The sequence below is a fragment of the Coregonus lavaretus genome, assembly GCF_964263955.1.
Source record: "Coregonus lavaretus genome assembly, chromosome: 19".
Lineage (NCBI taxonomy): Eukaryota > Metazoa > Chordata > Actinopteri > Salmoniformes > Salmonidae > Coregonus > Coregonus lavaretus.
The window spans coordinates 7,797,452-7,812,747 of record NC_140006.1 but is presented as its reverse complement, the minus strand read 5'-3'; the positions used below and the strand labels follow the sequence as shown (position 1 = coordinate 7,812,747).

The 15,296-nt window shown below is 43.0% G+C and overlaps 1 protein-coding gene across 2 annotated transcripts in view; it reads left to right on the top strand.

Annotated features, from left to right (window-relative positions):
• Positions 1 to 13,122, top strand: part of LOC311146720 (kin of IRRE-like protein 1) — a gene marked incomplete at both ends in the record, with an annotated part of 75,813 nt that extends 62,691 nt beyond the window's left edge. Inside the window, 9 exons of one of the 2 annotated variants that reach the window (XM_084183279.1) lie at positions 1,710 to 1,858; positions 3,460 to 3,587; positions 4,306 to 4,432; positions 4,696 to 4,796; positions 5,851 to 6,067; positions 6,348 to 6,455; positions 6,736 to 6,860; positions 8,024 to 8,098; positions 12,466 to 13,122. In XM_084183279.1, the coding sequence (XP_084039405.1) occupies positions 1,710 to 1,858; positions 3,460 to 3,587; positions 4,306 to 4,432; positions 4,696 to 4,796; positions 5,851 to 6,067; positions 6,348 to 6,455; positions 6,736 to 6,860; positions 8,024 to 8,098; positions 12,466 to 13,122 (1,687 nt within the window). Of the gene's footprint in view, positions 1 to 1,709; positions 1,859 to 3,459; positions 3,588 to 4,305; positions 4,433 to 4,695; positions 4,797 to 5,850; positions 6,068 to 6,347; positions 6,456 to 6,735; positions 6,861 to 7,987; positions 8,099 to 12,465 lie in introns of both variants that reach the window. The other variant, XM_084183278.1, reaches the window with a different exon arrangement.
• Between the last annotated feature and the right edge of the window lie 2,174 nt (positions 13,123 to 15,296).

The following is a 15,296-nucleotide window of genomic DNA, read 5'->3' as shown; positions in this document are numbered from 1 at the left end:
GGAGCAATTATTAGGAAATGGAAGACATACAAGACCACTGATAATCTCCCTCGATCTGGGGCTCCACGCAAGATCTCACCCCTTGGGGTCAAAATGATCACAAGAACGGTGAGCAAAAATCCCAGAACCACACGGGGGGACCCAGTGAATGACCTGCAGAGAGCTGGGACCAAAGTAACAAAGCCTACCATCAGTAACACACTACGCCGCCAGGGACTCAAATCCTGCAGTGCCAGACGTGTCCCCCTGCTTAAGCCAGTACATGTCCAGGCCCGTCTGAAGTTTGCTAGAGTGCATTTTGATGATCCAGAAGAGGATTATGAGAATGTCATATGGTCAGATGAAACCAAAATAGAACTTTTTGGTAAAAACTCAACTCGTCGTGTTTGGAGGACAAAGAATGCTGAGTTGCATCCAAAGAACACCATACCTACTGTGAAGCATGGGGGTGGAAACATCATGCTTTGGGGCTGTTTTTCTGCAAAGGGACCAGGACGACTGATCCGTGTAAAGGAAAGAATGAATGGGGCCATGTATCGTGAGATTTTGAGTGAAAACCTCCTTCCATCAGCAAGGGCATTGAAGATTAAACATGGCTGGGTCTTTCAGCATGACAATGATCCCAAACACACCGCCCGGGCAACGAAGGAGTGGCTTCGTAAGAAGCATTTCAAGGTCCTGGAGTGGCCTAGCCAGTCTCCAGATCTCAACCCCATAGAAAATCTTTGGAGGGAGTTGAAAGTCTGTGTTGCCCAGCGACAGCCCCAAAACATCACTGCTCTAGAGGAGATCTGCATGGAGGAATGGACCAAAATACCAGCAACAGTGTGTGAAAACCTTGTGAAGACTTACAGAAAACGTTTGACCTGTGTCATTGCCAACAAAGGGTATATAACAAAGTATTGAGAAACTTTTGTTATTGACCAAATACTTATTTTCCACCATAATTTGCAAATAAATTCATTAAAAATCCTACAATATGATTTTCTGGATTTCTTTTTCTCATTTTGTCTGTCATAGTTGACGTGTACCTATGATGAAAATTACAGGCCTCTCTCATCTTTTTAAGTGGGAGAACTTGCACAATTGGTGGCTGACTAAATACTTTTTTCCCCCACTGTAGATCTCTTTGTTCAATATCACTTACCCTTCCATTTCGTGACCAGTTGTCTGGGACAGGGATGTTGTTTCGATGTGCCAATTTGTAGGCAAATTCTCTACATTTGAGGCTACTAAGCCCATAAAACTGGTCCGCAAGATTCTCGATATGTTTAGCAAGCACAGACTCCATTTCATCTTTCGTACAGGTACATGTTTGTTTTCTTTTTTGTCATTGTAACTCTTCAGTGTCATTCAGTCAATTTATTTCATAAATTGTTGCTGCTCAAATGGACTTCTTTCCTTCGCTCACGTCCTTGGCTGAAATGATGATCTTTCCTAAATATTTGGTTAAATTATAAATTTTGGCTCAACTAACCCTTTGGCTTAACTTACCCCACTCTCCCCTATCGGAAAACCAAAAAAAAAAGCATTTCCTATTGGACAAGTTCAGGTAGTCCCTCCCTGTTTCAGTCTGTTTTTTTTCTCTCCATTTGGTGTCTAGTGAATACGACCTGTGAGAGTGTATCTGTTTTGTGTGTGTCTGTGCTATGTGAACATGTACTGTAGTGAAGATCAGTGTGGCTATGTGACACCTGTGTCTCTCTCAGGTGGGCGAAGGGTGGTGTTCTCCTGGAGGGGGCAAGGGAGAGTGTGTTTGTGACCACAGCAGACCACTCCTTCCACACCGAGCCGGTCTCCTGCTCAGTGTTCAACGCTGTGGGACACACCAACCTCAGCATCGTGGTCGATGTACACTGTGAGTCTGACTATTAGATAGATTTTATTGTCCTCCGAAGAGGAAATTCATTTCCACAGCTCATACATTTACATATCAAGACCAACAAACACATCACCTAGATTTGTCATTTACAGTTCGATACCTCCATACACTTAAGACAGCAGATAAACAGACAGAAGACTGAGACCGCACATTAGTCTGTTGTTTGTTTATCTGCTTTCTTATCTAGTGTATCTGTCTGTCCGTCCGTCCATCCCAGAGGATGCAGTCTTGAAGGAGTTCCCACATATGCTGAGCACTTGTTGGCTGCTTTTCCTTCACTCTGCTGTCCGACTCATCCCAAACCATCTCAATTGGGTTGAAGTCGGGAGATTGTGGAGGCCAGGTCATCTGATGCAGCACTCATCACTCTCCTTCTTGGTAAAATAGCCCTTATACAGCCTGGAGGTGTTTTGTGTGATTGTCCTGTTGAAAAACAAATGATAGTCCCACTAAGCGCAAACCAGATTGGATGGCATATTGCTGCAGAATGCTGTGGGAGCCATGCTGGTTAAGTGTGCCTTGAATAAATCACTGATTGTGTCACCAGCAAAGCACCCCCTCACCATCACACCTCCTCCTCCATGCTTCACGGTGGGAACCACACGTGCAGAGATCATCCGTTCACCTACTCTGCGTCTCACAAAGACACGTTTTTGGAACCAAAAATCTCAAAGTTGGACTCATCAGACCAAAGGACAGATTTCCACCGGTCTAATGTCCATTGCTCGTGTTTCTTGGCCCAAGCAAGTCTCTTCTTATTATTGGTGTCCTTTAGTAGTGGTTTCTTTGCAGCAATTCGACCATGAAGGCCTGATTCACACAGTCTCCTCTGAACAGTTGTTGAGATGTGTCTGTTACTTGAACTCTGTGAAGCATTTATTTGGGCTGCAATTTCTGAGGCTGATAACTCTAATGAACTTATCCTCTGCAGCAGAGGTAACTCTGGGTCTTCCATTCCTGTGGCGGTCCTCATGAGAGCCAGTTTCATCATAGCTCTTGATGGTTTTTGTGACTGCACTTGAAGAAACTTTAAAAGTTCTTGAAATGTTCCACATTGACTGACCTTCATGTCTTAAAGTAATGATGGACTGTCGTTTCTCTTTGCATATTTGAGCTGTTCTTGCCATAATATGGACTTGGTATTTACCAAATAGGGCTATCTTCTGTATACCACCCCTACCTTGTCATAACAAAACTGATTGGCTCAAACGCATTAAGAAGGAAAGAAATTCCACAAATTAACTTTTAACAAGGCACACCTGTTAATTGAAATGCATTCCAGGGTACTACCTCATGAAGCTGGTTGAGAGAATACCAAGCGTGTGCAAAGCTGTCAACAAGGCAAAGGGTGGCTACTTTGAAGTATCTCAAATATAACATATATTTTGATTTGTTTATCACTTTTTTGGTTACTACATGATTCCATATGTGTTATTCATAGTATTGATTATTCTACAATGTAGAAAATAGTAAAAATAAAGAAAAACCCTGGATTGAGTAGGAGTGTCCAAACTTTTGACCAGTACTGTATGTCTGTCTTTATACGTTTCTAACTACTGTATCTGTCTGTCTGTCAGATGGTCCTATCCTGAAGGGGGCGCCCACACCAATTACAGTGGACATTGACTCTGACGCCAAACTCAACTGCAAGTGGGCCGGGAACCCTCCACTCACACTCACCTGGACCAAGAAGGGATCTAGCATGGTGAGAATTGAGAAGCTATCCTCTACTGTAATTCCTGGGTTGGGGTCAATTCCATTTAAATTATTTCAATTCAGGAAGTGATTCTAATTCACATTTTTCTCAATGCTTGTCTATGAGAAAAAATGGGGAATTGGAATTTCAGTTGACTTCCTCAATTGACTGAACTAAAATGGAATTGACCCCAAAGCTACTGCTATCCTGGACCCTGAAACCCCATATCATGGACTCCATATCCATGCTACCAGTGCTTGACTCGGACTGAAATAGGTGCCAGATGTAACTCATTTTGGATGCCGGTACTCTTTATATTTAGTTCCTGGTAATCATTATATTTTTATGTCAATTTTGCCATTACTCAGCACCGGTGTGTAGCCCACCGGCCCAATTTAAACACTGCATGCTACCAATACCCTAAACCCATAAAAGCAGCACTACATTGAACCTTGTCCCGCCTGAACTTCTTACTCTCCCCAAACCTAAATATAACACCCCCTAACACAACTAATGTTGAACTCCTAACCTATGCCCTAAATATTGTATTAATGCTTTATAACTAATTAAGAAACACTTCAGGAAATGTATTGTAGCCTGCTGCTGAGAAAATCAACATGTTTTATGAATTAAATATCTCCCTCCCTCCCTTTACAACTCGGTTCCATCTAACCTCCCTCCCGTACGTGTGTGTGTGCGTGCGTGTGTGTGTGTGTGCCCTTTTCAGGTGCTTAGTAACAACGAGGAGCTTGTCCTGAAGTCAGTGAGCCAGGCAGACGCGGGCCAGTATATGTGTAAGGCTATCGTCCCCAGGATCGGAGTGCGAGAGACTGAGGTCAATCTTATAGTCAACGGTCAGTTACAGTACAGCCGTGTATAGTGTACACACACAGACACACACACACATACAGTGTTACTTTTAACATTACTACCCTTTTGATTCTGCTGTTACTACTTCTGGGCCCATATTCATAAAGTATCTCCGAGTAGGAGTGCTGAAATAGGATCAGGTCCCCCCTGTCCATTCAGTTACCACTTCCACCACTAATGTCCCATCATAATCACTCATTTTGTCATGAGTGGAGTCTAAATTGCTGTATTTGTCTGTTTCCCCCAGGCCCTCCCATCATCTCCAGCGAACCAGTGCAGTACGCAGTGAGAGGGGAGAGAGGGGAGGTCAAGTGCTATATCGCTAGCACCCCTCCACCAGATAAGATTGTGAGTGAAGTGAACTCCTGTGATATCCTGTGAAATATCTGTAACACTTTATAATAACTTTCATGTGTATGCATATATAAATGCTTATAAATGCTTTGTAAATGGTATAATTTCTTATTAATTGTAAGGCTTTGTGAAAAGAGAGAGTGAATGAATGAATAAGAGCTCTACTGACGACATGGGGTTGACAGATAGAGTGTGAGAGGGGGATGATGTGAGAGTGAAGGGGAGAGTAACATTTTGTACCTTTCACTATCGATTATCCACTACACCAGCAGAGACATGACAGAAATCTGTGCTTTATTAAAAAAGTATCCACTCCCGCCTTTAGTGGCTGCATCCCAAATGTCACCATATTCCCTTTATAGTGCACTACTTTTGAACAGAGCTCGGTCAAAAGTAGTGCACTATAAAGGGAATAGTGTGCCATTTGTGACACAGCCAGTGGGTGCTTGGCACATATAATGTGATACGACATTATAGTTTTAGCTTAATGCAGAGAAAGAGGACCTATGAAATATGAAGTATGGCGCTGTGTGAGAAAGGGGACTGGGGAATGGGAGGGAGGGGAGAGGATGAGTTCAAATCTTTTGTTTCTTTTTCCGCCTCCTCCAGTCGCTTTACCTTTTTCATTTTTTGGGGTTAAAAGGTACATTAGCACAACATGTGGGACTTTGCATATTTTATGTATTCATGTTCCATATTTAATAGTTTAACTACTTCAGCAGATTTTAAGTAGAAAAACCTGCTAGACTCTTTATTGCTCATGTACACCTGCCTCGACCGGGTGTGTGTCTGCATGCATGCGTGTGTGTCTCTATGTGTCCTTGGGTGTGTTTGTGTAAAAGGCACGGAACCCAATGTATTGTGTGTGTGTGTGTGTGTGTGGGGGGGGGGGGGGGTGTATGGTTATATGAGTACTTATATGTTGTGTTTGAATATACAGTAGGGCTGTATAGATATAGATTTTCTATTCTCCATTGACTCACAGTTTTTATTGTTGTGCGTGTGTGTGCGTGCCTGCGTGCGTGTGTGTGTGTTTGTCTCCTTACAGGTGTGGGCGTGGAAGGAGAACGTGTGGGAGAAGGAGAAGGGGACTCTGCTGGAGAGGTACACGGTGGAGCGGAGTAAACCTCACTCCCAGAGAGGGGCTGTCCTCTCCACCCTCACCATCAACAACGTCATGCAGTCTGACTTCCACTCGCCATACAACTGTACCGCCTGGAACGCCTTCGGACCCGGGACTATGATCATCACCCTGGAGGAGAAAGGTACACCTTGAAGCTGGCTGGAGTCTGGTCTAGCTGTAGTCCATCCGACTCCCCCAGAGGCAATCCCCGGGTCCACCACTTGCCCCTTTCCTATCTGTTTCCCACACTAATCTCCCCCTCTCATTCATGTATGTATCTATCAAAATCTAAATAAAATACATACAGAGGGTGGAATTCCACTCCACTTCAACACCTTAAAAAGTAAGTCACTTTGGATAAAAGGCATACATTAGCATTAAATGTTGGTATAACCATGTGTCTCTGTCTCTCTTGTCTACAGAGATAGTTCCAGTGGGGATTATAGCTGGTGGAACAGTTGGATCCTCCATCCTGCTCTTGCTCTTTCTGCTGGCTCTGGCCTTCTTCCTCTACCGCCAACGAAAAGGCAGTGAGTACTGTACCAACCAGCTACCACGCCCTCTGCATGCAACATTTGTGTGTGTGTGTGTGTGTGTGTGTGTGTGTGTGTGTGTGTGTGTGTGTGTGTGTGTCTATCATTCATATAGGACGTATCCCAAAAAGCACCTGATTCCCTATATAGTGTACTATTTTTGTTCAGTGTGCCATTTGATACAGCCCAGATGTCTGTCATTGCATAGGTGTGTGTGTGTGTGTGTGTGTGTGTGTGTGCGTGTTTGACAGCAGCCTCTGTCTTGTTTGGGTTCCAGGTCGACGTGGGGTCACTCTGGGGAAGCCAGACATCAAGGTGGAGACGGTCAACAAGGAGACACACAGTCTGGAGGAGTCAGGGAGCGTTTCCACAGCAACACGCATGGTCAAGACCATGTACTCCGTGAGTACCCCACAACACCCACCGCTATAACTCAAATCAAACTTTATTTAAAGTGCAATTGTTTTGACAATGGAGCGCCTCGAAAAAAACGCACCAGCTATACCATCTTGTAGTGAACCAAAGTGCAGTCCTGAACCTTTCTTTACTGTTGCAGTTTATTTCAAGTGCATTTAAAATATAGCAACATACTTTACAGTAAAACAATAAAATTAAGGATAAGGGGGACATGGATAGAGGGTTTATGTTATATTTTACCTGAAGACTTCTCACAGGCTGAGGATGTGTCCCAAATAGCACCCTATTTCCTATGGGCCCTGGTCATAAGCAGTACACTATAAAGGGAATAGGATGCTATTTGAGATACACCCTTAGACTTCTCACAGACTGAAAAACATCTGAAATAGGCTACACATTGAGAGTACTCTATAAGATTGGATCAATGCCATTGGGTTGCAATTTGAAATACTGCTTTACAACTGTTATTAAAACTTATTTATAGGTGCACTATGCAGAAATCGCTCTGCCATTTCCCGGTTGCAAAAATTCTAATAGTTTGCCTAATTTCAGTTTATGTGACAAAACAAGCAAGTATAGTGTAAAGAATCATTGTGCCATCTTAACCGCTGTGAAATATATTTTCCATAAACAAAAATATTGTATTTTCTGCTGTTTGAAACTGGTGTACAAAACCGAAAGTAAAAGATGCAAAAACGAAACTTTAGAACGGGAAGCATAGAAATAGTGCACATAGAACAGATCTACAGCTTCTTATGCTTGCGTGCAATGATAATGACAGATCTATAACTCACATTTCTATGTGAATTTGGTCGGGTCGCCCAAAAAGTTACCTATTGCAGCTTTAAGACAGAAAGTGTTATAGAAGCTATAAGGTGCTGAAGCATTTAATTTTTGTTTGAGAACAAACCACTGACTGAATTCCCCTTTATGTGCTACATGGCCCTGGCTATAACATTTTCAACTGTAGTCAACAAACATTTATCAAATAACATTTTCTTCTGTTTTCATCATATGAAAAACCTGATATTCTGTTTTCCTCTTCCTTCCCTCCTTCTTTCTTTCTCTCCCTCTCTCTCTCTGTGTGTGTGTTTTGTTGTTTGACGGTTTAGTTTCTGCCCTCTGTCTCCCTCTCTTCCTCCACCCAGCCATTCAAAGACGATATGGATCTGAAGCAGGACCTGCGCAGTGAGCTCGATACCCGCGAGGAGTATGAAATGAAGGTGAGCAACTCTCTCTCTCTCTGCTACTCACTTCATACAACCTACCTCAAAACAACAAACATCTCATACATACAGTGCCTTCAGAAAGTATTCACACCCTTTGAGGTTTTCCACATTTTGTTGTGTTACAGCCTGAACTTAAAATTGATTACGTTTAGATTTTGTGTTAGTGGCCTACACACAATACCTCATAATGTCAAAGTTGTGGAATGATGTTTTTAGAAATGTTTACAAATTAATTAAAAATGAAAGCTAAAATGTCTTGAGTCAATAAGTATGATTCATCCCCTTTGTTATGGCAAGCCTAAATAAAAATTTGCTTAACAAGTCACATAATAAGTTGCATGGATTCACTCTGTGTACAATAATAGTGTTTAACATGATTTTTGAATGACTACCTCATCTCCCCACACATACAATTATCTGTAAGGTCCCTCAGTCGAGCAGTGAATTTCAAACACAGATTACGGTAAATCACAAAGACCAGGGAGGTTTTCCAATGCCTCGCAAAGAAGGGTACATATTGGTAGATGGGTAAAAATAAAATAAGCAGACATTGAATATCCCTTTGAGCATGGTGGTTATTAATTACACTTTGGATGGTATATCAATACACGCAGTCAATACATACACTACCGGTCAAAAGTTTTAGAACACATTTAACATTTTTACATTTAAGTCATTTAGCAGACGCAACTTACAAATTGGTGCATTCAACTTAGGATAGCCAGTGGGACAACCACATCTTAGCCAGTGGGACAACCACATCTTGATCACAGTAAGTACACTTCTTCAAACAAGCAGCTGTGAGCAAAGTCAGTGCAATCAGGGACAACTACATCTCGATCACAATATGTACATTTCTTTAAACAAGTCAGTGCTAGCAGGTGAAATAAGTCAGGTGTTAGTTTAGACAAAAGACAGTGGTAGTAAATGGGGGGTAGAAGGATTACTATTATACTATTCCAGGTATTCCTTAAAGAGGTAGGGTTTCAAGTGGTCCTCTGTAGCTCAGCTGGTAGAGCACGGCGCTTGTAACGCCAAGGTAGTGGGTTCGATCCCCGGGACCACCCATACACAAAAATGTATGCACGCATGACTGTAAGTCGCTTTGGATAAAAGCGTCTGCTAAATGGCATATTATTATTTATTATTAAGTGTCTCCGGAAGGTGGTCAGTGACTCCGCTGTCCTGGTGTCGTGGGGGAGCTTGTTCCACCATTGGGGTGCCAGAGCAGCGAATAGCTTTGACTGGGCTGAGCATGAACTGTGCTTCCGTAGAGGTAGGGGGGCTAGCAGGCCAGAGGTGGATGAACGTAGTGCCCTTGTTTGGGTGTAGGGTCTGATCAGAGCCTGAAGGTAAGGAGGTGCCGTTCCCCTCATAGCTCCTTAGGCAAGCACCATGGTCTTGTAGTAGATGCGAGCTTCAACTGGAAGCCAGTGGAGTGTGTGGAGGAGCGGGGTGACGTGAGAGACCTACACCTACTCATTCAAGGGTTTTTCTTTATTTGGACTATTTTCTACATTGTAGAATAATAGTGAAGACATCAAAACTATGAGATAACACATATGGAATCATGTAGTAACCAAACAAGTGTTAAACAAATCAAGATATATTTTAGATTTGAGATTCTTTAAATAGCCACCCTTTGCCTTGATGACAGCTTTGCACACTCTTGGCATTCTCTCAACCAGCTTCAACTGGAATGCTTTTCCAACAGTCTTGAAGGAGTTCCCACATATGCTGAGCACTTGTTGGCTGCTTTTCCTTCACTCTGCGGTCCGACTCATCCCAAACCATTTCAATTTGGTTGAGGTCGGGGGATTGTGGAGGCCAGGTCATCTGATGCAGCACTCCAACACTCTCCTTCTTGGTAAAATAGCCCTTACACAGCCTGGAGGTGTATTGGGTCATTGTCCTGTTGAAAAACAAATGATGGTCCCACTAAGCCCAAACCAGATGGGATGGCGTATCGCTGCAGAATGCTGTGGTAGCCATGCTGGATAAGTGTGCCTTAAATTCTAAATAAATCACAGACAGTGTCACCAGCAAAGCAGCCCCACACCATAACACCTCCTCCTCCATGCTTTACGGTGGGAAATACACATGCAGAGATCATCCGTTCACCCACACCGCGTCTCACAAAGACACGGCGGTTGGAACCAAAGATCTCCAATTTGGACTCCAGACCAAAGGACAAATTTCCACCGGTCTAATGTCCATTGCTCATGTTTCTTGGCCCAAGCAAGTCTCTTCTTCTTATTGGTGTCCTTTAGTAGTGGTTTCTTTGCAGCAATTCAACCATGAAGGCCTGATTCACGCAGTTTACTCTGAACAGTTGATGTTGAAATGTGTCTGTTACTTGAACTCTGTGAAGCATTTATTTGGGCTGTAATTTATGAGGCTGGTAACTCTAATGAATTTATCCTCTGCAGCAGAGGTAACTCTGGTCTTCCATTCCTGTGGCGGTCCTCATGAGAGCCAGTTTCATCATAGCGCTTGATGGTTTTTGCGACTGCACTTGAAGAAACTTTCAAAGTTCTTGAAATGTTCCGTATTGACTGACCTTCATGTCTTAAAGTAATGATGGGCTGTCGTTTCTCTTTGCTTATTTGAGCTGTTCTTGCCATACTATGGACTTGGTGGTATTTTACCAAATAGGGCTATCTTCTGTATACCCCCCCTACCTTGACACAACACAACTGATTGGCTCAAACGCATTAAGAAGGAAATAAATTCCACAAATTAACTTTTAAGAAGGCACACCTGTTAATTGAAATGCATTCCAGGTGACTACCCCATGAAGCTGGTTGAGATAATGCCAAGAGTGTGCAAAGCTGTCATCAAGGCAAAGGGTGGCTATTTGAAAAATCTCAAATCTCAAATATATTTAGATTTGTTTAACACTTTTTTTGGTTACTACATGATTCCATATGTGTTATTTCATAGTTTTGATGTCTTCACTATTATTCTACAATGTAGAAAATAGTAAAAATAAAGAAAAACCCTTGAATGAGTAGATGTTCTAAAACTTTTGACCAGTAGTGTATATACAGGCGTCCTTCCTAACTCAGTTGCCAGAGAGGAAGGACACCACTCAGGGATTTTACCATGAGGCCAATTCTGACTTTAAAACAGTTACAGAGTTTAATGACTGTTATAAGAGAAAACTGAGGATGGATCAACAACATTGTAGTTACTTCACAATACTAACCTAATTGACATAGTGAAAAGAAGGAAGCCTGTACAGAATAAAAATGTTGCAAAACATGCATCCTGTTTGAAAGTAAAACTGCTAAAAATGTGGCAAAGAAATTAACTTAATGTCCTGAATACAAAATGTTATGTTTGGGGAAAATCCAACACATCACTAAGTACCACTCTTCATATTTTCAAGCATGGTGTTGGCTGCATCATGTTATGGGTATGCTTGTCATTGGCAAGGACTAGGGAGTTTTTTAGGATAAAAAGAAATGGAATAGAGTTAATCACAGGAAAAATCTTAAAGGAAAACCTGGTTCAGTCTGCTTTCCAACAGACACTGGGAGACAAATTCACCTTTCAGCAGGACAATAACCTAAAACACAAGGCCAACTATACGCTTGAGTTGCTTACCAAGACGACAATGACTGTTCCTGAGTGGCCTAGTTACAGTTTTGACTTAAATTGGCTTGAAAGTCTATGGCAAGACTTGAAAATGTCTAGCAATGATCAACAACCAACCTGACAGAGCTTGAATAATTTTAATAATGTGCAACTATTGTGCAATCCAGGTGTGCAAAGTTCTTAGAGATTTACCAAGAAAGACTCACAGCTGTAATCTCTGCCAAAGGTGATTCTAACATGTATTGAAAATTAGATATTTCTGTATTTCATTTTCAATAAATTTGCCAACATTTCTAAAAACAAGTTTTCACTTTGTCATTATGGGGTATTGTGTGTAGATGAGTGACTGTATACAACACAATACACATAAACACATCACACAAAAATATCACATTGACTACCTTACACCTCAAATATGCTGACACCTCAAATTTAAACACTCATGTAAGCTTGTAAAAAGCTCACAATAGCCTCACCTCTATCCTTAGGACAATACAACGCACAACTTACACACAACATATCACACAAAATATCACATTGACTACCTCACACCTCAAATATGCTCACATCTCAAATGTAATCACTCATGTAAGCTTGTAAAAAGCTCACAATAGCCTCACCTCTATCCTTAGGACAATACAACGCACAACTTACACACAACATATCACACAACATGACTACCTCACACCTCAAAAAATGCTCAAACCTCAAATTTTATCCCATGTGAAAAAATCTCACTATTTCCTCATCTCTATTCTTAGGATCCAACGAACGGCTACTACAATGTCCGTGCGACCACCCACGACGATGCCAGGCCGTCGTCCCGCTCTATGCTGTACCAGGGAGAGTTCCGGACCTCCAACCCTACGGGGGGAGCTACAGGAGCTACCGCCAATGGACCAGCAGGGGGCCCCGGTGGGGCGGTGGTGGCAGGAGGGGTCCTGGGGAAACCGGGGTCACGGGCAGTGTGCTACGACCCCCGACCTCCGTCCAGGATGTCTCATACTAGCTATGCCCAGTTTAACACCTTCACTAGGGCGGGGCAGAGCCAAGCCCCGCCCAACATCACCCATCCCTCCCATCCCGCCTCACAGACCAGCGAATTCCCCGGAGACTGCGGCCTATTGGACAGCAACACTCAGCTGACCTATGACAACTACGGCTACCCCGCCCAGTATCCCACCTATCGGATGGGCTTTGCCCCGTCCCCGGAAGGAGGACCAGCCTATGAGATGTACCCGACTGGACAAGGGGTGGGACCAGGACCAGTCCAAGGACCAATCCAAGGCCTAGGACTAGGTCCTGGTCCAGAAACTGTGCTTGGGAAGTATGGAACCTCCACCCGCTTCTCCCACGCCTCTCCTCCTGGTACGGACTACAACCAGAGACACACGCAGAGGATGCAGACACACGTGTGAGAGAGAGACGTATTGTGTAGTACACAGTGGTTTTCATACACACATATACGTACATACAGTGCATTCGGAAAGTATTCAGACCTTTACTTTTTCCACATTTTGTTACGTTACAGCCTTGTTCTAAAATGGATGAAATCGTTTTTTCCCCTCATCAATCTACACACAATACCCCATAAAACAGATTTTTTGAAACTTTTGCACATTTATAAAAAATAAAAAACGTAAATATTAAATTTACATAAGTATTCAGACCCTTTACTCAGTACTTTGTTGAAGCACCTTTGGCAGCGATTACAGCCTTGAGTCTTCTTGGGTATGAGGCTACAAGCTTGGCACACCTGTATTTGGGGAGTTTCTCCCATTCTTCTCTGCAGATCCTCTCAGGTTGGATGGGGAGTGTCGCTGCACAGCTATTTTTAGGTCTCTCCAGAGATGTTCAATCGGGTTCAAGTCCGGGCTCTAGCTGGGCCATTCAAGGACATTCAGAAACTTGTCCCGAACCCACTCCTGCGTTGTCTTGGCTGTGTGCTTAGGGTCGTTGTCCTTCGCCCAAGGCTGTGGTCCTGAGCGCTCTGAAGCAGGTTTTCATCAAGGATCTCTTTGTACCTAGTCCCCTGTAGCTCAGTTGGTAGAGCATGGCGCTTGCAACGCCAGGGTTGTGGGTTCGTTTCCCACGGGGGGCCAGTATGAAAAATGTATGCACTCACTAACTGTAAGTCGCTCTGGATAAGAGTGTCTGCTAAATGACTAAAATGTAAATGTACTTTGCTCCGTTCATCTTTCCCTCGATCCTGACTAGTCTCCCTGCCACTGAAAAACATCCCCAAAGCATGATGCTGACACCACCATGCTTCACCGTAGGGATGGTGCCAGGTTTCCTCCCGACGTGACGCTTGGCATTAAAGCCAAAGAGTTCAATCTTGGTTTCATCAGACCAGAGAATCTTGTTTCTCATGGTCTGAGAGTCCTTTAGGTGCCTTTTGGCAAACTCCAAGCAGGCTGTCATGTGCCTTTTACTGAGGAGTGGCTTCCGTCTGGCCACTCTACCATAAAGGCCTGATTGGTGGAGTGCTGCATAGATAATAATAATAATAATAATAATAATAATAATAATATGCCATTTAGCAGACGCTTTTATCCAAAGCGACTTACAGTCATGTGCGCATACATTTCTACGTATGGGTGGTCCCGGGGATCGAACCCACTACCCTGGCGTTACAAGAGCCATGCTATACCAATTGAGCTACAGAGATGGTTGTCCTTCTGGAAGGTTCTCCCATCTCCACAGAGGAACTCTGGAGCTATATTAGAGTGACCATCGGGTTCTTGGTCACCTCGCTGACCAAGGCCCTTCTCCCCCGATTGCTCAGTTTGGCCGGGCGAACAGCTATAGGAAGTCTTGGTGGTTTCGAACTTCTTCCATTTATGAATGATGGAGGCCACTGTGTTCTTGGGGACCTTCAATGCTGCAGACATTTTTTGGTACAATTCCCCAGATCTGTGCCTTGACACAATCATGTCTCGGAACTCTACGGACAATTCCTTCAACCTTTTTGCTCTGACATGCACTGTCAACTGTGGGACCCTATATAGACAGGTGTGTGACTTTCCAAATCATGTCCAATCAATTCAATTTACCACAGGTGGATTCCAATCAAGTTGTAGATACATCTCAAGGATGATCAATGGAAACAGGATGCACCTGAGCTCAGTTTCGAGTCTCATAGCAAAGTGTCTGAATACTTATGTAAATAAGGTATTTCTGTTTTTTATTTGTAATACATTTGCAAACATTTATAGAAACCTGTTTTCGCTATGTCATTATGGGGAATTGTGCGTAAATTGATGAGGAAAAAAACAATTTAATCCATTTTAGAATAAGGCTGTAACGTAATAAACAATGTGGAAAAAGTGAAGGGGTCTGAATACTTTCCGAATGTTCTGTATACACTTAAAAAAACACATACTTGTCAGAGTGAAACAGAAAGATATACTTGTTGATATACTCAACCGGGGATAACGACTGCTCCCTCGTATTGAGGATTTCAAGTTGAAGGTCGACGCAGTACTGCAGGCATTGTTTCCAGAAAACAGGATCCCGCATTATAGTGAATGGGGAAATGGCGATCTTCATGGTCAATATTCGTGTATATATATAGTTTTTGAAACACATT